General features: G+C 36.6%; 2 protein-coding genes and 1 long non-coding RNA gene across 9 annotated transcripts; 1 reads left to right on the forward strand and 2 right to left on the reverse strand.

The window, feature by feature from the left end:
• Positions 1-1,354: 1,354 nt before the first annotated feature.
• Positions 1,355-6,560, reverse strand: LOC112197488. 5 transcript variants are annotated; one of them, XR_005804574.1, is made up of 6 exons: positions 6,296-6,559; positions 5,816-6,171; positions 5,573-5,672; positions 4,280-4,353; positions 3,511-3,734; positions 1,355-1,623 (listed from the first exon to the last, which is right to left on the reverse strand). It is a non-coding gene; the product is annotated as an uncharacterized LOC112197488 (long non-coding RNA). The 5 variants fall into 5 exon arrangements; XR_005804576.1 differs by having other exon boundaries at positions 1,358-1,516; XR_005804575.1 differs by lacking the exon at positions 1,355-1,623 and adding an exon at positions 1,637-2,700 and having other exon boundaries at positions 5,573-5,691; positions 6,296-6,560.
• A 960-nt stretch (positions 6,561-7,520) lies between these two features.
• On the reverse strand, positions 7,521-12,488 carry LOC112197460. 3 transcript variants are annotated; one of them, XM_024338153.2, is made up of 3 exons: positions 12,317-12,487; positions 11,699-11,886; positions 7,521-7,774 (listed from the first exon to the last, which is right to left on the reverse strand). In XM_024338153.2, exons 1-3 carry the CDS (start codon positions 12,461-12,463, stop codon positions 7,753-7,755), a joined length of 357 nt encoding a protein of 118 aa, XP_024193921.1. In that variant the 5' UTR covers positions 12,464-12,487; the 3' UTR covers positions 7,521-7,752. The 3 variants fall into 3 exon arrangements, 2 of the variants coding, with proteins under 2 accessions (XP_024193921.1, XP_024193930.1); XM_024338162.2 differs by lacking the exon at positions 7,521-7,774 and adding an exon at positions 9,526-10,689 and having other exon boundaries at positions 12,317-12,488; XR_005804573.1 differs by lacking the exons at positions 11,699-11,886; positions 12,317-12,487 and adding an exon at positions 9,056-9,502.
• Positions 12,489-12,714: 226 nt separating this feature from the next.
• On the forward strand, positions 12,715-14,523 carry LOC112197375 (probable mannitol dehydrogenase). Its single transcript, XM_024338013.2, has 5 exons — positions 12,715-12,898; positions 13,011-13,124; positions 13,249-13,762; positions 13,857-14,010; positions 14,097-14,523. Exons 1-5 carry the CDS (start codon positions 12,807-12,809, stop codon positions 14,300-14,302), a joined length of 1,080 nt encoding a protein of 359 aa, XP_024193781.1. The 5' UTR covers positions 12,715-12,806; the 3' UTR covers positions 14,303-14,523.
• The last annotated feature ends 5,725 nt before the right edge of the window (positions 14,524-20,248 follow it).

Here is a 20,248-nt window from a genome sequence, read left to right on the forward strand (position 1 = left end):
CCCTCTATGTTTTCTTCCGCGGCAGCTGCTGTGACTTGAGAGCTCTTCTCCTGTCCAACTTCCCTCACCGCTTCCCACTCAGCCAGGTTCTTCTCTTTTAGGTTTTGGTTTAGAGGGTGTTATGTAATTTCTGGTTAGTTGACTTTTCATACTGGAATTGAAAGTTTTCGGACTTTTTCTCACTCTAGAAAAGAAGGAAAACATGTTTCTTCTACGCGTATCGTCGTTGATCATCTAAAATGGTTTTCATTGGTATGGAGAAGCAACTTTTGGTGTCAACATGTTTGCGACAATTTTTAAGGTGCGTTTTGTAAATTATCAGCAAAGATGGTTTTGACAGAAAAAGAAATTACGAGGCTCAATAGGGTTCAAAAGACAGTGATGCAAATGCTGAAAGATCGGGACTATCTAATTGTGGATCATGATCTCAACATGACAATGTAGCAGTTTAAAAACAAACATGGAGAGAACATGAAAAGGGAGGACCTTACTATCAATAGAAGGAAGAGAGGTGACGAGTCTGATCAGGCATTTGATTTGGTATTTAGTGTTCTTGAATTAGTATTGTTCGGGGTTCTAACTGATGGTTGTTGTGCACCAGATTTATGTTTTTTTCCCTGACGAACCAAAATTAGGGTCACAACAATGATGAGTTACATCACACGCATGACTCAGGAGAATGTGATTAGAGCCATCTTAGTTGCTCTACAAAATCTGACTCCTTTTGCAAAGACCTCCATTAGTGAAACGGGTTCAAAGTACCACTTCAAGATTTGAAGGAGTGGAGGGTGGAGAAATAAGCCATGCCTAGTCTTCAGAGATTGCACATTGAATATTGCAAAGAATTGCGGGCAGTTCTAGATGGGCTTCAGGATATTACTACCCTCAAGGAATTAACAATTGACCTAATGCCTGGTAGATTCCGCAGTAGGTTTGGGGAAGGAGGAGAGGATTGCTACAAATCAAACATGTGCCTTTTCTTATAATCACAAATATTCGACCCGATGAGAAAGACGATGAGCGACAAATGGAGTAACCAGTAGCTGCGTCTGAAGTAGTTGCTGATGACTCTGAGGAATCAACTGTGGACGGTATGTCACTAATTGACTCAATTGCGTAATCAAATTAAGATTTTATTTATTGATCACATCTCTTAATTTTTATTAATATATCCCTGCTGATATGTCTTGATTATGACAAGTTGCATCCCCTCCAAACCTCATTAGTTAAATCCACAAGCTGCTGGTTTATCAATATTTGGGCCGCATATAAGGTAGCCCTTCTATGTTCTTTGGGTTAGTTTTTTTTTTTCTCTCTCTAAATTGTACGTAATAGATTCACAGTCATAAGCTAAGAAATGTTAATTCAAAATGTTATCCCTTCCATAGTACAAAAGCTGGTGTTTTAACCAGACTTGTATATTTACATATTTCGAAAGTAAAATTTTTACTGGTATTACTATATATAAGTTCTTCAAATGTATCATCATCATCTGATGTTGATCTGGGGGCTGCCACTGAAAGATTGGATGGTAAGAGAAGAAAAGAGTGACTGAAGTTGCCGTTGAAATGTATCTTGAATATGATCAAACAGTAAAATATAAGAAGCACTTTCCTTCCAACCCTATTTAATATCAAACAGACACAATAACAGAAGTAGTATTTTGGTCATTTCTCTAATGAGAACTTTAATTTAGAATAAGAGGAGGTAATGCTTAAAAGAAAATATGTTTTAGATTTTAGAGCATTAATCTCCTTAATCAATGTTATTGGAGAAGGCATTAGAAATTGACCACTGTTTATATATAGTTTGCATCTGATTTATCTGTATCTAAGGTTTTTGTTTTCTTCTTGATATTTTATCTGTATCTAAGGTCTTTGTTTTCTTCTTGATATTATTAGAAACAGAAAATTTGGACCAAGAAAGTGTTGAAAAAATATAGTGGTATCTAAATTTGAAGATTTGAATAAGAAAAACAGATATATTGAGTAATCTAATCAATGGGGCCTAAGCAATACTGATGCAGCCAAAAAGCCAGAAGAGCCGTACAACAAAAGTCAATGGTCAGAAATTTCATGTCAGCAAAGATCTGTAAGAGGACGAACTACTAATGCATTTCACAGGACATAGAACCTACCTCCTCAACTGATTTTGCATTCTAGCAATCTATATAGAACTCTCAATCCCCAAAACACAGCAGCTCAGCAAGAATATTTAACTTATATTAGCAATACCGTATGTAAGCACTACCACAAAACTGACCTAACAACACCATTGAGAATGGAGTGTATTGGATCTATAGCCACCAATCAATGGTGTTGAAGAACAATAGACACCCCTCTAGTTACCATTTAGTGACACCCCTCTAGTTACCATTTAGTGAATGGTGCCCATTGCTGCCGTGACATATACCCAAGATGCCACTATTACTTTTTTGGTGACTTACAAATTGTGGGTCTCACAACTAGAAAGCAATCTAATATATTTAATGGTGACTTGATTTTTGCATTGTTACAATATACAATACACCCACCAATCTGAAAAATAGTGACTGCCACTATTTCAAATTAAAAAAAAAAAAAATTATTTAACATACAATAGCAATAATTCTAACCAAACCACTTAATCAGAAAAGAAAATTCTTGGCAGCCTTAATTCTAGGCATGACGTCTGCGTTCTCCTCTACTCCTCAATGGACAACTACATCACATATAATGAAAACAATATTTAAACAATATAAAGAATGTTACACAGCTCAGAAACTTTAAAACCCTTCAAATCCTTTGAACTATCTCACAAAACCTTTCTGAACCCCTAAATGGTTTGATATATGACATAAAAAGAAGTCAGCAAAGTCTGTAGAATATATGACATAAAAAAGAAGTCAGCAGATCAATCTCAGGATTCAAGAATTATAAATGGAGTGTAGCACTTAACAGTAAGAAATGATCAGGCAAGCTTATATGTCCCAAATTACCCACTAGGCTTGACGTATACTCTGTCCATACTATCTTTATACATAATGGAAAGGGTCATGAAAATCCCTGTTTTGGATTCAGAGCTCAAGAAAGATTATAATATGTGGACTAGTGTACTGTAACTTCTCCAATGACTCCTATCATCCACCACATATGGTAATCAAAGAAAACACATACTTGAAGTTAGCCATGTTACAGAAATCAATTTGCAGGATGCATTCCACAACATAAGGAGTTAAGGACCATGCACTTGAATTCACTCATGTCAGACACTTCTTTGGATATTCATGAAGGATGGAGTTCATGGCTTAGAAAGAGTGTCAATAAATCTACACATGATCCCTTTTCACTTTATGCATATTTCTTCAGGTCAAAGAGATATTAGAGTAAACATGAAAGATGCCCCGAGTTCACGTTATTAGATCATAGTTAACTACTAATGAACACCAAATTGCCATTCAAGTCAATTATAATGGTGAGAGAACGTTAAATTATTCTGCAAGTATATATTGTTGAAGCATTATTTCTATACCTTTTTCCCAATCATTCGTCCACTGGCTGAATGAGCAAAGTATATATTGTAGAAGTGGCAGAAAAATGCTTGACGATCCTTCTCCAACAATTCCTTAAGATACTAAGCATAGTTTACACCAGGAGCAGAAGGTTCTGGTATGGCATGGCCTTTCTCATTGAACCACTCCAAATCTTTTGCCAACTTTTCAGACCTTTTCAATCCAGTATCTCTAAACTCAGCATCTATAACCAAAAGACCACATAACAACATTACACGTTAGAGCTCAGTAAAGTAACAATACATAAACACATGATTGATTTCTAAATCAGACATTAATATTGAGTCTCTCCACCTAGATTATTAACATTCAATTAAAAGTAAGTGAGCTAAGTCAAGTTGGCAAGCTCTCTTGTTCCCAATTTAATGACAAATCATAGTGAGGAGATAAAATTATGAACAAATTCACTCCCTCTAAGTTCACCTACAGGCATACCAACAATTTAGAAAATCATGCTTTTCAGAAAAATACAAACACATTCTCTGATGTACTAACTATTTGACAGATCACGCATACCATGGATATATCAATACCCTCAGCTATTGTCAGTTATATAACAAATAAATAAATGCAAATGCACAGCAGAAAAGGAGAGCTATATGAGTCATAAAGTCCAATCTCAAGAATATGAATGCACGCCATATAAAAGGCACGTGCGCACGTGCACACACACACACACACACACATATATAACATATATATATATATATATATATATTTGGTACTCACCTCAAGAACTCTTTCCATTACGTCCATGTCCAATATATTGAATCCAACCGCATTTCCAGTAATTGAATGAGGACCTATTACCATTGCAATGATAAGTCAAACAAGACAATAGACCTTTATCTCAAAAACTCTACAACCCCGTACTGACTCTAAATAATAGAAAGACCCCTGAACACTGTACAAAACATTTAGGAAAGAAAGAATTTGAAATAAGGTAAAACCAGTAAAAAATTGAGATCTCGAGCATTGGTCTACCTGGTTTACCACCATTTAGTATATTACTTTCAAATATATATAAATATATATATATATATCATGACCATCAACTTAGTGTATTTACATAAACCATCAAAATAAACCTACAACATCATCAAAATCGAGCTCATAATTAAGATCTACATAAACCATCAACTTAATGTATTTACATTCAAGACCACCTAATTCCAGGACTTCTGAACTTGAGTGGAAATCTAAAGTGCCAGATCCCAAAGACCAAAATATTGTGAACCATGAACCCAAAATAGCACACATAATCTCTGTTTGTCCTGTCTATCTTATAGGTCTAACAAAACACACCAAATTAAACATAAATCTACCTTAAGATATGAAAACTCAAATCGGTAAGCAAGAAATATGAGCCAGCAAAACCATAGACCTCATACAGTATTTTGCAAGATTATATTTGTTCTGATTTAAGTAGCCTTTTCATGGAATGCCAATTTTTCCCCTTTCCCTACTTGGGTAGATTTAAACCTACAGCAACCTAAAAATGAACATTTTCCTCAACTTGCCTGGTTATAAGCAAGCGCTATAGACATAGCACCTCTCATAAGACCAGCCACCATATTACCACCTATAGTAAAAAGAAAGTGCAAAATTTGTCAGTTTCACTATAGCAGAAGAAAAGAAAAATAAAAAGAATAAGAAAAAGTAATTGCAAAAATAAAATGCGTTCTTGCTGCTGGAGGCTAATTTTCTCGCTTTGATTTTTCGTGGATAAGTTTGACAAGAAGGATAAGGGAAAAACAAAAGCTGCTCTTCCAAGATCGAACAAGACTTAGTAGTATTGAACTCACTACAACCTATGTTCCAGGACTGCACATACAAGATCGAGCACCATATGCTAAACATGAGTTCAATCAAAGATAAAACTAAAAGAAGCACCATATGTGAAACCAGTATACAATTATTCTAAATCACTTAAGTTCAACGTGTGTCAATGATATTCATATAATAATACAAATGCAAAGATAAAATGTGCAAAGTATACTCCGTAAATGTCAAAGGGCTTACCCATCACTTACAAATCTCCACTTTTCAATGTCCAAGGCACCCATATTGACATCACAATCCCACAAAAGAATATAGTGAGAATGCCACTCTAATAGAATAGCTGCAATACATATCAAAATCTATCATTATGATTTAGCTACATGCCTAAAACAATAAGATCTATATAGACAATATATTGAAGCTGACAAAGAGAGTGAAGAAGGACGCCTTTTGTAAAAGTCCCAGAGTAGAAGGAAACCTTACTTCAGCCAGCATATATGAAAGCTATGCCATGAGCATCATAAGAGCAACCTCACGATTTGTTGAGTGCCTCAATATGCCAGAAAGCAAGTTGTCAAGGAAAAAAAAATCTATTGTGAAAACCAAGGGTCCTTTCAACATAGAAATAGAAAGACACTCTGATATTAAAAGAAATTTCTTTTGGCATAACATGTAAATCCTAACGATATACCTTGCAAAAAAAAAGCTTTTCGATAATGAAAGCACCTAGCAGCCCTGTCTGCGAAATTTTATGGGTATGAAATTCTCGCCATAATTTACAATCGATGAAGTCGAATTCTTACAAAAACCACCTGAAATCGAAGACCATGTCCGATTTTCTACAAGACCGAAAATAAACCCAAAATTCAGATCTGCCATCAAGAGGGACACATGCAATAGCATAAACTGGAGAACTAACCAAACATCATCCTAAAATTCAAAAAGAGAAATAATTTGTTGTACCTTTTGGGCAGATCTGAGATTCATGAGTATGAAAGTCTAGCCATAGTTTATGGAAATGAGGCCGACTCTTACAAAAACATCCTGGGATAGAAGACCATGTCTGATTTTCTACGACACAGAAAATCATTGACAGATTGCTGCTCTATATCTCTTCAGAACTTAAGAGAGATGGACAAACAGGGCAGAGAGAGAGAGAGAGTACTGCACCGCAAAATATCGCTATTCATTTAAGATTAAAATCATTGAAGTGCTTAAATGAATTTTTGTAATCTCATTGCTTAAAAAAAATTATAAAGTCTTCTTTCGTTTAAAAGAATATTTTAACGGGCATTAATTATATGGTTTCATTTGGTGACATTGCAACAGTATAAACGTGGTATCAATCGGAGTATTGATGCGATATGTATTGGGTGCTGTCACCATTAACTAAAACGTGGGCATAAAATGGCATCCTTTGACCACTTTTGTTGTAGTGAAGTAGAAGGTTTTTTGAAATATGAACCAACATGGGAGAGGGAATGACTGCACTGTGTACACACCACAAGTGGAAAAAGCAATGGAACATTTATAGGCTATGTTTGGTATAGCTGTTCCTTGAGAAAAAGCTGGCTTCTGCTTATTTCTGAGAATAAGTGGCTGAAAAGCAAAGCTGCTGAGTGTTTGGTAAACTAGCTTTTTATAAGGGCTGTCAGTGGCAGAAGCAGTGGCAAAGTGTTTGGTAAATCAAACTGGCTTGTGCTTTTTATTTGTGGAATGACCGAATTGGACATGAGAGATTATTTTGCTTAATTAATTGTATATAAAACAATATTGTTCAAATGATCTTGTTATTATTTTTAATCTTTATTATCTCCGTATTAATTTTTGTTAACTTTGAATTTTTATAAAGCATGGTGACTATTTGATTAATATTGGACAATATGATTATAAATCATGGTGACTATATTATTATAAATCATAGTTTCTAGTTCACATCAAATGTTCACGTTATTACGCGCATTCATCAAGAGCAGACCCTTCCCATCCCGCACATACTAGATAAATTTCTAGTTTAGGATTGTAGCTCTTTTAAGAGGCTGCCTATTATGTGGTCCATTTTGTCCAAAGTCAACTAATTGAATTGCTAGTTGCTGGTTGCTACATCAGAAGTCAGGTGCTAAAATTTTGTCATCCAACCAAATTCAGTTTGGATTACAATCCCACAGAAAAGCTAATTGACATCCAATGCTAGCAAATATCAAACTGTTAAAATATAGATTTGATGATAATCCATCGAGTTACTTGAATAAAAGTGTACTACAAACTGGCTCTATGCCCACCACAAAATTTAGTTGATATCATTTAAACTCTAGAATCACATATATCATTTAAACTCTAGAATCACATGATCCAGACTAGCTATAATATGAGACCTGCACCACTTTTCTGATCTGATCTCTTTTTCTGCTACCTGCTAGCTAGCTTCCTGTGCTGGGAAACCTACATGCATATCAACAATTTACTATTAATACTTGCACCAAATAGAAGAAAAATTGTCTAGCTTGGATTATGTATTCAGAAGAAAAATGCAAACACTAAGCTCATTATTATTACCCAACCATAGAACCAAATAAGAAAAGGGGTATAATTGATCATTTTCGGTTATTAACCATGATCGATCAATTTCGGTTATTACCCAACTTCCAGATTAAAATGAGTATGTGGACGATTATTGTTATCCACCTCCTTGATACATAAGTCACAAAAAACATCTACTAAAGCATCATTCCAAACAGCCATCTAGCACAGATAAAAAGCCAAAAATTTACAGCCCAAGCTTTAGTACCAACCCCAATGCATAATCAATGATATGAAGATAAGCTTTAGATGCAATAACAAGAAACTAAAGCAGTGATAAGAAAACATAAACATCAACAACAGACAAAGAAAAAAAGGCAGCTATAAGAAAAAGAATAAAGTAGCTTGAACAGCCCAACCATTTGTACAGCTGAAACAAACAACAAAGCTATAAGAAAAAGAAAACTTAAAGGAGTACTTCTGCATCCTTCAAAAAAAAATAAAAAGAGTACTTCTGCACATTGGAATTAAAGGGTTGGTGACCGACAGGAAAGAAACTGAGAAGCATCTTCTCATCCTTCATGTTCTTAGTTTTCTTTTTTATTATCATTACTCAATTCATCCCCATTTTCTTGTTCCTTCAGTGATTGAAAACCTTTGTAGAATTCGTTCCCATATATGATAATGATACAGTAAACTATAACTTAATTACTCAAAACCCCAAACAAAAAGTGACTGCAACTCTGGAAGAACAACTCCAGTTTATAGCAAAAATTCAATTCCCATTTAGTTTCCTGATAGATATAAAAAAACCAACCAAATCGAAAACACCTCATCTTGCAGGAGCTATTCTTAGTACAGATCCATAATTGTGAAGCCTATACACTTCATCTGACAAACAAATTCTGAAACACCTAAATGGATCGATAAACAAGAAAAGCAAACATAATTGAACTATCCAACTAACATTCACTCAAACCTTGCTCATCAGTAGTACACTTCTAGATCACTAGCACTCACCACACCAAAATGTTTTAACTTTCCCAATCCACTCTTACCCACTACCAAACCCCAGCGTGTTTTTTGATTTAGAAGAGGTTGCGAAAGTCACAATGCAAAAGCTTTAACAAGAACTACGAAAATCAAAACAAATATAACAACAATTAGATTAAAGATAAGAACGAAGCAGGGAGAGAGACTGACTTGCTTGATTGAGGCTTCAATTTCACTTCCGAAATCCTGATGAGATGCAAGTGAGGCCAAGATCGAGATGCGGCGACTGATGGGTTCTGTGATTAGAGGGAGATCGAGATGCGGCGGCGACTCGATGGGTTCTGTGATTAGAGGGAGATCGAATGGGATGCGCGAGATGTGGCGGCGACTGGATGGGTTCTGTGAGAGGGAGATCGAGCAGAGGGAGATCGAGGCTTGCTTGATGGGATGGGATGCGTTCTGTGATCGAGCAGAGGGAGATGGGATCGAGCAGAGGGAGATGGGAGAGCGAGAGACTGATATCGATATCGAGGGTTTGATGGCAGTTCATTGTAATTGCTTCAGCCAACGGAGGGTAGAAACCGGGATTTAAAAAAATTCATTAATGAACAGTAATCACCGCTACAGTACTCAGCGGGCTTCTGGCTTCTAAAAGCTGGGGGAGTCGGCTTCTAAAAGCTGGGGAAAGCTGGGGCAGCTTTTTCCAAAAGCTGACCATAAGCTCACTCACCAAACACTTGTTGCTCTGGTGCTTATAAGCAGGGGAGCAAAAAGCCCCCCCAAACATAGCCATAGTCACACATATAAACATGGAAGAGTCAAAACCCTCTCTATTACATATAAAAGTTCCCATTCAAATGATGTTGTGAATTCTTGATAATAGGATTGACGTACTGCAGCGTGCGGACAAATACAGATATCACAATTCCTTGATGATCAAAAGGATACAGAATAGCAAACTTTGTACATATATCACAAACACTTTTTTTTTTTTTTGTCAAATAGCTAATTCATTAAAGGGGAACAAATTACAAATGTTGATGTGCATAAAGAAGCAAAAGTCCTAAGCTTGGAGGCCCAATAGACAAAGCTTAATTAACCTACACCAAAACAGAAAAGAGAAACAAACCGAGGCCCAAAAGCCCAACAACAACAAAAACAACCCTAGATCTAAGCCACAAAAAACTGCCACAGAGAGACCAGCCGCCATGGCTGACCACCAAGTTGCAGAGAGAGGCATCGACCGAAGCTTCACTTCCGGAGGCCAGACGTATGTTCACCATCATTCTCCATACCCGAGTAGTCTGCATAAGAAGGACAGAGGTACCAAAGGACATGGAAACGGCAGTCGTGGTGGTGGAGACCACCGAGCAACACAACGCCACTGGTCCGGTGACGTCCACACACATCGGTGGAGTACCGGTTCGGCAGCTATTCCAAGTGTAGAGTTAGGTGTATATACCTTGGTGGAGAACGAGTGTGAGGGGACTGTGGAAAAAAGAGAAAAAGATGGGATAGAACATGAAAGATGGAGCTGTATGAGGGTGAGAGAAGTGGAAGTAAATCTGAGCAGTTGAAGAGGAATTGGGCTGGGGTAAAGAAAAAGATAATGAAACTGAGGCATAAAGCCTCAGATCTGAGACAAAACTCAGAGGAAAAACACCACAGAGGGTGGAGAAGCTGTTGACTGACTCTCAAAACTGCAGAGTTTTCACCGAGAGAGAGGTTTCAACGATAGGTCCATATATCACAAACACTTAGACACGTAGCGTAAAAGCTCAAAGATTATATTTTCATTATCAAACTTTGTCAGCTCAAAGTTTGTACCGTCATCCTAAGTATCTCTGCAATCAAACACATCACTTTTTGAATGCAATCGACAATACCGCAAAAGACAGAGAATTTTGTTTTAGAAAGAAGAAGCACCATAATCAAAAACCCATTACAGCAAACTTATCCAAATACAAAAAGTATCAGAAATTCAAAGAACCTAGTAAGAACATGAAATCAAAGTTTGCAACTTCAAACAAAATGCTCAACAATAAAAGCCATAGCTTCTGGTAAAGCAGTAATAAATGATTAGGATCTGTATCTTCACATTGAAATTTAAACAGAAAAGGAAGTTTGGTATTTTAAAGGTGTAAATTGTAACCAAAGGAGGCCATATATCTGACTCTGATATAAATAATGAAACATAGAATGAACCAGACTTCATATGAAGGTTTGCAGAAAGATTGAACTACCAGAATTCGTCACCTCAGAGCTGACAAAGCAACAGTTCTCATGATGGTGGAAATAAAATGCTGTAAATAAATTTGAATAAAAAAAATAAAAAGAAAAACAGAACCAAAAGATGCAATTTATCTCACTCTGACAATTTTCAAAACAGATTATGAATCAAATTAATCGTGCTCTCCAATGCAATGAATCAGAGTTCATGCAATTCATAACATAAAGAAGTCTATGAACTTAAGTGATGAAACACTGAATGAAGCAGTCCCCATAGGAACATTTAGAGAAAGGATTGAACTACCAGTATGTATCAACACCTACAATCCATCACATCACAGCAAGAGTTTTAGATCAATTTGAGTTTGCTTAAGCAGAACCATATTAAAATAAACTATAATTAGATGTTTCTTTTTTTCATTTTGTGTCAAGAAACCTCACTGAGATATGACACGTCCACATACACATGGAAACTATAACATTTAGTTGGAGTAAACATGGTTTGGAAGCTCTGGTCAAATTACCCTAGTAATCTTTACACGTTATGACACAATGCAGATGTATTTGCAGACATATGCGTCCACATACACATGGAAACTATAACATTCAACTGAGTAAAAATACCTTGTGCACACCACGAAATCCCCAACCCCTCTTGGGATCCACTCCTTGGGCTTCCATTTCGTATGTTTCAAGCCACCTAAGAAAATCGTCAAAATCTTCTTCAGCACCAACTTTCTTTGTGTCATTAGTGTCACTGTCGGTTGAGCTACTCGAGTACCACAACTTTGAGCTTCTTTGCCTGCCCACCGCTGTTATACAGCTCATGTTAACCATAGACATCAAATGATCTATCTAAAACAATCAGCCTCCACATACACACACTCACCAGTCACCACTATTTCAGTGCATGTTAAAGTGTACATTCTCATTAAGATCACATTATGTAAAACAGTAGCAATTACCTCAATGACAACCCAACATCAAAAACATCATAACCAAAGCCTCACGCTTTATGATCAAGTACTCAATTTTGAAGAAGGTAAGTACCCATTCTCTCTTCATGACAAAACAGAAAGCATAGAGAGTGAAATTCTATATAATCATCATTAGATCCGCATGATCTTCGTTACAAAGAAAGCAGAGAGAAAGCATCAAATATTTATAGACCAATTGGGAAATTAAAGATTCAATTTTGAAGAACCCAACAATCAATTACCAAGAAATTGAAATAGAGCTTACCTCAGTATTGGAAGTATTGTCGGCGCCGGACCGAACTATTGATTGGCCCGAGAGTCGTCGATTTTGGAAGCTCAGTTCCCTATTTGAAAACTCGATCGTTCCCTCTCTCTCATCGCGCGAAGCAAAGAAGCATGCCCTCGCTCTCATCGTGCGAAGCAAAGAAGCATAGTCACATTCAACAACAAAATTTTATTTCGTCAAACTCAGTCATACCGTTCTGTTGACCGCTGACGTCAGTTTAATCTCTTTAATTTTTTTATTAATTTGCTCATCCAATACGTCATCATCTCTTCGACATTCTATTTTCCTCACCCAGTACGTCACCCCAGCCCAAACCTAAAATCTCCTCCCTCTATATGTATAGCATTTAACTCCATTGAAGGTAGCTCATACTTCCATATCTGTCTGTCTCTTACCTTTTACTAGGTGAACTACATTAAGCCTCAACACCAAAACCATCAGTTAAGAATCTGCAACAAAGAAAATACTAATGTCTAACGAGCAAGAACACCCCAGGAAGGCAGTTGGATGGGCTGCAAGAGATTCATCTGGCGTTCTCTCTCCCTTCAGTTTCTCCAGAAGGTAGATTGTCAACTAGTACAACACTTCTTGCTCGATCTTCAGATTAAACCATATATATATAGTACATGTTTGTTTTATAGCTAGTTCTGAAGTTCAACCGATTTGATTGCAGGGAATCCGGAGAGAAAGACGTGACATTCAAAGTGTTGTATTGTGGGATTTGCCATTCGGATCTTCACATGGTCAAGAATGAATGGGGCTTCTCTACCTATCCTCTGGTTCCCGGGTACGTTCGACCTATTCCTGCACACTCTTTACTAGTATAACTGGAAAAGGTGTTTACCATTTTATTTATATTAATGCTTGAACCCTCTTCAGTAATCTAATATGAACACAATTTGGCAATGCAGGCATGAGATTGTCGGTGAAGTAACGGAAGTAGGGAGCAATGTACAAAAATTCAAAGTTGGAGACAAAGTCGGTGTTGGATGCATAGTTGGAGCTTGCCGATCTTGTGATAGTTGTACCGACCATCTTGAGAACTACTGCCCCAAACAAATACTCACGTACAGTGCCAAGTACTATGACGGAACCACCACCTATGGCGGTTACTCTGACATTATGGTTGCAGATGAACACTTCGTACTCCGTATCCCGGACAACCTACCCCTTGATTGTGCTGCTCCTCTCCTATGTGCCGGAATCACAACCTACAGCCCGTTGAGATATTTTGGACTTGACAAGCCCGGCATGCATGTGGGTGTGGTTGGCCTAGGTGGTTTAGGCCACGTCGCAGTGAAGTTTGCCAAGGCAATGGGAGTGAAGGTTACAGTGATCAGTACGTCCCCTAATAAGGAGGAAGAAGCAGTTAAACACCTAGGAGCTGATTCGTTTTTGGTTAGTCGTGACCAAGATCAAATGCAGGTAATTATTTGAACAAGTTACATCTTTTACGACTTTTAAGTGGATTATTCAATGAACAAGTTACTTAATTTTTGTTTCATTGATTAATTTGTAGGCTGCCATTGGTACCATGGATGGGATCATTGACACAGTTTCTGCACAACATCCTCTCTTGCCTTTGATTGGTTTGTTGAAGTCTCATGGAAAGCTTGTCATGGTTGGTGCACCAGAAAAGCCTCTTGAGCTTCCAGTTTTTCCTTTACTCATGGGTAAGCATGTAACTACGAGTAGTTGGCTTTTCCTGTTATGTTTTGCATTGTAGGGTTATTAACAAAGCTAATGTTCGATTTAACAGGAAGGAAGATGGTAGCTGGTAGCGGCATTGGAGGTATGAAGGAGACACAAGAGATGATCAATTTTGCAGCCAAGCACAACATAACAGCAGACATCGAGGTTATCCCAATTGACTACTTGAACACTGCCATGGAGCGCCTTGCCAAAGCAGACGTCAGATACCGTTTTGTCATTGACATTGGAAACACACTGAAGGCTAGATCTTAAATTCTCCAAACCAGACTGTATCAATGAAGAAATAAGAACAGAAGCCCAGACTGATCTGGTGCCATAATCATTGTTGTTCTTTCTACAGAGCATGTTTTGTTGTTCGCTACATTCATTCTTTTTCTTCTTTTAAACTCTCTTATCCTCATCACATTATAAGCAGAATGTAACGTAATGATTCGAAATAAATGACTACATGAATAATTTACAGCCCTCTTTAATGATTTGATATAAATGAGTATGAATAATGTTACTGCCTTCTTTTGTAATGTTATGTGCTTCAAATTTTTGCTCTATCTCTAATACCTACTCCTAATGTAAATTCATTAAAAACCAAAATTAAGAACTGAAAACTAATATCTGGTACAAAATACATGGAATTATCAGCAATGAAGGCCGACTTTAAGATTTAACTCTAAAGGTTGAATTTCTCCTCTATCACAATGTCAGAAACTAAAATTCAAGAGATTCAGTTTTAGAGGACCAGAACAACTGCCAGAAGTGCCATATGAACTCCCACTAGAACAATCGATCGGGGTATGCTTTAGACATTCTACAACCAAAAACCTCCGCTTTTGCAGCTTTATTGAGAACGTCGTTGCCTCAAGAATGACAGGAACATGTGCAGGAGAAAGTATTAATGACATTAGAAAAAAAACATATTAAGCAAAACAGAGTTACACTCAAATAAACAAAAAGTATTATTTCAAATAAATATTGTCATCCTGATTTTATTATTATAGTATAACTTTCTAAGTTTTTCCTTGTTTTTCTTGTACTTTTTGTTCTATTGATCAATGACCGATTGAATTTTTAAGGTTTTGAATCTGAAATAGTTTTTTTTTGTTATCTTTTAATTACCTTATGTCTCGACCATGAAGGTTTGGATCTTGATTTCCCTCCTAGATGCCGATCTGCTTGCATCCAACACCAAGGTCCAAAGACAAGACCCGGTGTGGCAGTATTGGGATTAATTTAAAAGCAGCCGTAGTTTTTAGCTTATGAAAGCTGTTATTTACGAACTTTTATAAGCAGCAACTTAATGATGCAACTTTTGAAAGAAGAAATTGTTTTCTAGTTTCACAAAACACATTTTGCTTCTTAATTTATAAGTTAAGCAACTTTTTGCACAGCATAAGATGTGCAAAACTAGACTGAAGCCTATAGCTTGCCAAATCCACAATTCTGAGCCGAGATTCCATGTGGTAACAACCAAAACATTAGCCACAATGTAATGCCAATGAGGTCCATAAGCTCATAAATCGATTGCTTAAGCCAACCAAATAAGCAAGGTTGACACCCATAAGTATATTGTGAGAGAGGTCGCACCAACCACCTCTAAACTTGGATCTAGAATGATTTTGCAAGTCTCTAAGAATCAATGTGAGAAACTTTCAGAATGGACACGCATGGACCCATCAGAATTCAATACTTTTTTAGTTTTTTTTTTAATTTATAAATTAAATTACGTAATTATGTATTGTAACATCCCGAACCGAATTAATAGAAGAGAAAAATAAGACAACACAATCTACTAGATCCATACTTGGATCAATATTGATTGTATCCATTATAATCAGAAAAATCGAAATCTTTGATTCACCAATCGTGGTCACAACATGAACAACGATTACTTCACCGCCCCTGAAGAAACGATCAACACATAATTTTCAAGAAAAGATGATTGGACGATGTCTCTTTTCTGATGATCTAACCGTTGCGCCGATGGCGATTCGGGAGGAAGGAAAGTAAAGAGATAGAAGCAAAGGTGGTTCGAGAGAGAGATCGAGTCTTTCTCTCTCAAAGGGACCTCCGGGTTCCAGAGAGATGCAGTCTTTCTTCTTTCTTTTTCTATTCTTTTTCTCCCTCCCAGTTTCTCCAACCTTCTTGATCCTCCCCCGTCCACTTTATTTATTTCTTTATTTATGTAATGTACTAATATCGACATACAAATCAAGGGCTCGTAATTTGCCACATATATTTCTTTAACACCATGTTTGAGTAAAAGAGAGTAAGAACTTGGGAAAAATTGAGAGAATGAATAGTTTTTTTTTTTATCTTATTACACCCATTATGTGGTGTATATAAACAGATTACAATTGTACTACAACTACTGTACTACACAACATATACCAGGTAAGTAGTTATAACAATATATTCCCTTATAGTCTATTCTTAATAGAGGATGATGACTCACACTAACACTCCCCCGCAAGTTGGCGCATATACATCAACCATGCCCAACTTGCTTAGTGAGTCATAAAACGCCTTCCTGGAAACTCCTTTGGTAAGTACATCTGCAAGTTGCTCTTCAGTTGGAACAAAAGGAAAGTTAATAATTTTCTCATCTAGCTTCTCCTTTATAAAGTGACGATCAACCTCCACATGCTTAGTACGATCATGCTGTACTGGATTCTGTGAGATGTCAATAGCTGCCTTGTTGTCACAATACAATTGCATGGAACTTTTGAGTTTGAAACCTAGATCACGTAGCAGATTTCTCAGCCACAGCAATTCACACACTCTGTGAGCCATACCTCTATACTCGGCCTCAGCACTAGAACGTGCCACAACTTTTTGTTTCTTACTCTTCCATGTAACCAAATTACCTCCCACAAAGGTAAAGTAACCTGATGTCGACCTCCTATCTATGATATTTCCAGCCTAATCTGCATCTGTGAAGCCACAAACCTCAAGAATGTTGTTATGTTTAGAAAACAGCACTCCCCTTCCTGGAGCTGATTTCAAGTACTTCAGAATTAGCATAACAGCATCCATGTGACTCTCACTCGGATTATGCATGAACTGACTCACCACACTCACTGCATATGCAACGTCTGGTCTAGTATGAGCCAAATAAATCAAGCGCCCAACTAACCTCTGATAGCGAGGTCGATCAGTAGGTACCTGATCTGGATACTCAGCTAAACAATGGTTCTGCTCAATAGGAGTGTCAATAGGTCTGCAATCCAACAAACCTGTCTCTGTCAGCAAGTCAAGAACATACTTCCTCTGGCACAGATAGATTCATTCTCTTCCCCTAGATACCTCAATTCTTAAGAAGTACTTAAGCTCACCTAAGTCCTTCATCTCAAACTCAGACGCTAGCTGTCTCTGCAGTCTGTCCATCTCATCAGTATCATTACCAGTGATTACCATATCATCCACATAAATAATTAGAGTTGTTACCTTCCCTTGTTGATGCTTGAGAAACAAGCACTACAACAGAAAGTCTTTTTAGCGACCAAGTTTTTTTAGAGGAATTTATTTTCCTCAGTAAATGTCACTTTTTACGAGGAATATTTCGATTCCTCACTAAATGTCATTAGGTTTTCTGCGAGAAACATATTTTCCTCACTATACACCACTTTCTACGACGAATATTTTTGTTCATCACTAAAAGTGACCATAGTTTGGTCTCCCAAATCATCATGTTATTAGTGAGGAAATATGAGACTAGGGTGAGGAATTTTTTCATCGCGAAAACGACATTCAACGAGGAAATAACGATTTCGTCATTATTAGTTTGGCGGAAAATTATGTAAAACCCGCCAAATTCAATGGCGACAAAATTATGGATTCCTCGCTAAAATCCCGTGTTTTACGATGAACTATTTCCTCGTGAAAAGAAGCAATTAGCGAGGAAATAATGATTTCGTCGTTATTAGTTTGGCGGAAAATTATCTGAAACCCGCCAAATTCAATGGCGACAAAATTATGGATTCCTCGCTAAAATCATGTGTTTTACGATGAACTATTTCCTCGTGAAAAGAAGCAATTAGCGAGGAAATATTGATTTCGTCGTTATTAGTTTGGTGGAAAATTATCTAAAACCCGCCAAATTCAATGGCGACAAAATTATGGATTCCTCGCTAAAATCCTGTGTTTTACGATGAACTATTTCCTAGTGAAAAGAAGCAATTAGCGAGGAAATAATGATTTCGTCGTTATTAGTTTGGCAGAAAATTATTTTGAATCTGCCAAATTCAATGGCGACAAAATTATGGATTCCTCGCTAAAATCCTGTGTTTTACGATGAATTATTTCCTCGTGAAAAGAAGCAATTAGCATGGAAATAACTATTTCGTCGTTATTAGTTTGGCGGAAAATTATGTAAAACCCGCCAAATTCAATGGCGACAAAATTATGAATTTCTCCCTAAAAGCCCGTGTTTTACGATGAACTATTTCCTCGTGAAAAGAAACAATTAGTGAGGAAATAATGATTTCGTCGTTATTAGTTTGGCGGAAAATTATGTGAAATCCGCCAAATTCAATGGCGACAAAATTATGGATTCCTCGCTAAAATCCTGTATTTTACGATGAACTATTTCCTCGTGAAAAGAAGCGATTAGCGTGGAAATAACTATTTCGTCGTTATTAGTTTGGCAGAAAATTATGTAAAACCCGCCAAATTCAATGGCGACAAAATTATGAATTCCTCCCTAAAAACCCGTGTTTTACGATGAACTATTTCCTCGTGAAAAGAAGCAATTAATGATTTGATTTGTCATACTTTTTAGATCAACTCACAGAATGCTGAAAACAAGTTGCATTTACACCACAATACTTGGTCGAAGTATTTCATATCCCATGACGATGAGATTGTAAGATCTGAGCATGCCAAAAGAATTGAAGGAGCATGCCAAAATATTTGAAGAATTGAAGGAGGATGCCAAAAGAATGCAAGAATTGATTGCAAAATTTCCAGCTTAACACCAATAGTGTAGTTTCTTTTATGTTGACCAAACAAAGATTTCTTGATTGTTTGGAGTTAGTACTAATGGTTTATTTCTAGATTGTTTCGAGTTAGCAACGATAATTTATTTTTAGAACATTTCGAGTTAGCAATTTTTTTTTTTGAAGAATATCATGTCGATATATATTAATATTAAGTTATTTAAGCAAGCCTACAGACTATGAAAAACATAGTAAATAAGTAAGCCTAAAGATAAAAACTTATAATAATTTTACACTAATTTAAAAAAAATTATTCACTCTAAAGACTGCAATAACAAAGACAAAAAAAAAAACAGTAAAAGTAATAAAAAAAAAGGGTATTGTTTTATATTAAGATTTAGGAATGAAAAAATTACCAAAAAAAGACATAGCATAAGTCAATTGAGACAGAAAAAAAAATAGAGAATGGAAAAAAATCAGGAAGGTCTCCTCAAGGATTTGAGGACTCCCTGAAAAATTGTGCAACGGTCTTGTTAATTGATCTAGCAAAGTAGCAATGCAATTGTTATATATGACTTCTAACATATACATTTATACACACACACACACACACATGTTTGGAGGTCTCCGATTTCAAATACACACATATACATATACATATATGTGTGTGTGTGTGTGTGTGTGTGTCTATATAGTTATATATATACACACACACACACACACACACACTTGTTTGGAGGTAGGCCTCATTAAAAAGTCCGCGGATCAAGTGGGCCGATGGAGGCCCGCCAGCCTGGCTTGTCAAAGAGCTCGCAAAAGCCCGCCTCGGTGGGTAGAGGGTCAGCCCGGCCCTGCTTGTAAAAGCCCGTAAACTATTATATATGTATGTGTTTTATATATATATATATATATATATATATATATATATTTTTTTTTAAACACATATATATCTATATAAGTGATCGAATTCGAATTTTTACCACACTTATAATTTATTGTAATAATCTCATCCAACGGTCAGTTTTTCCATTTTATTTGAATTGATAGGGGTTGCTCTTTGGAGTGTATGATATATTAATATAGGTTTATAAGAGCAACTAAGTTTGACCTAGTTGATCTAATTTGAAACGAGAACCAAATTGGCTGGATTTTTTACAACCACCATAAAATATTACAACCTCTCATCTCTATTGAGAGGTTGGTTTCTCTAAATTCATTTTCCACTTCGTGGTTGCTTTAGAGTGAACCTCAACAATTTAGATGCAAT

The sequence above is a fragment of the Rosa chinensis genome, chromosome 1, assembly GCF_002994745.2.
Source record: "Rosa chinensis cultivar Old Blush chromosome 1, RchiOBHm-V2, whole genome shotgun sequence".
NCBI lineage: Eukaryota > Viridiplantae > Streptophyta > Magnoliopsida > Rosales > Rosaceae > Rosa > Rosa chinensis.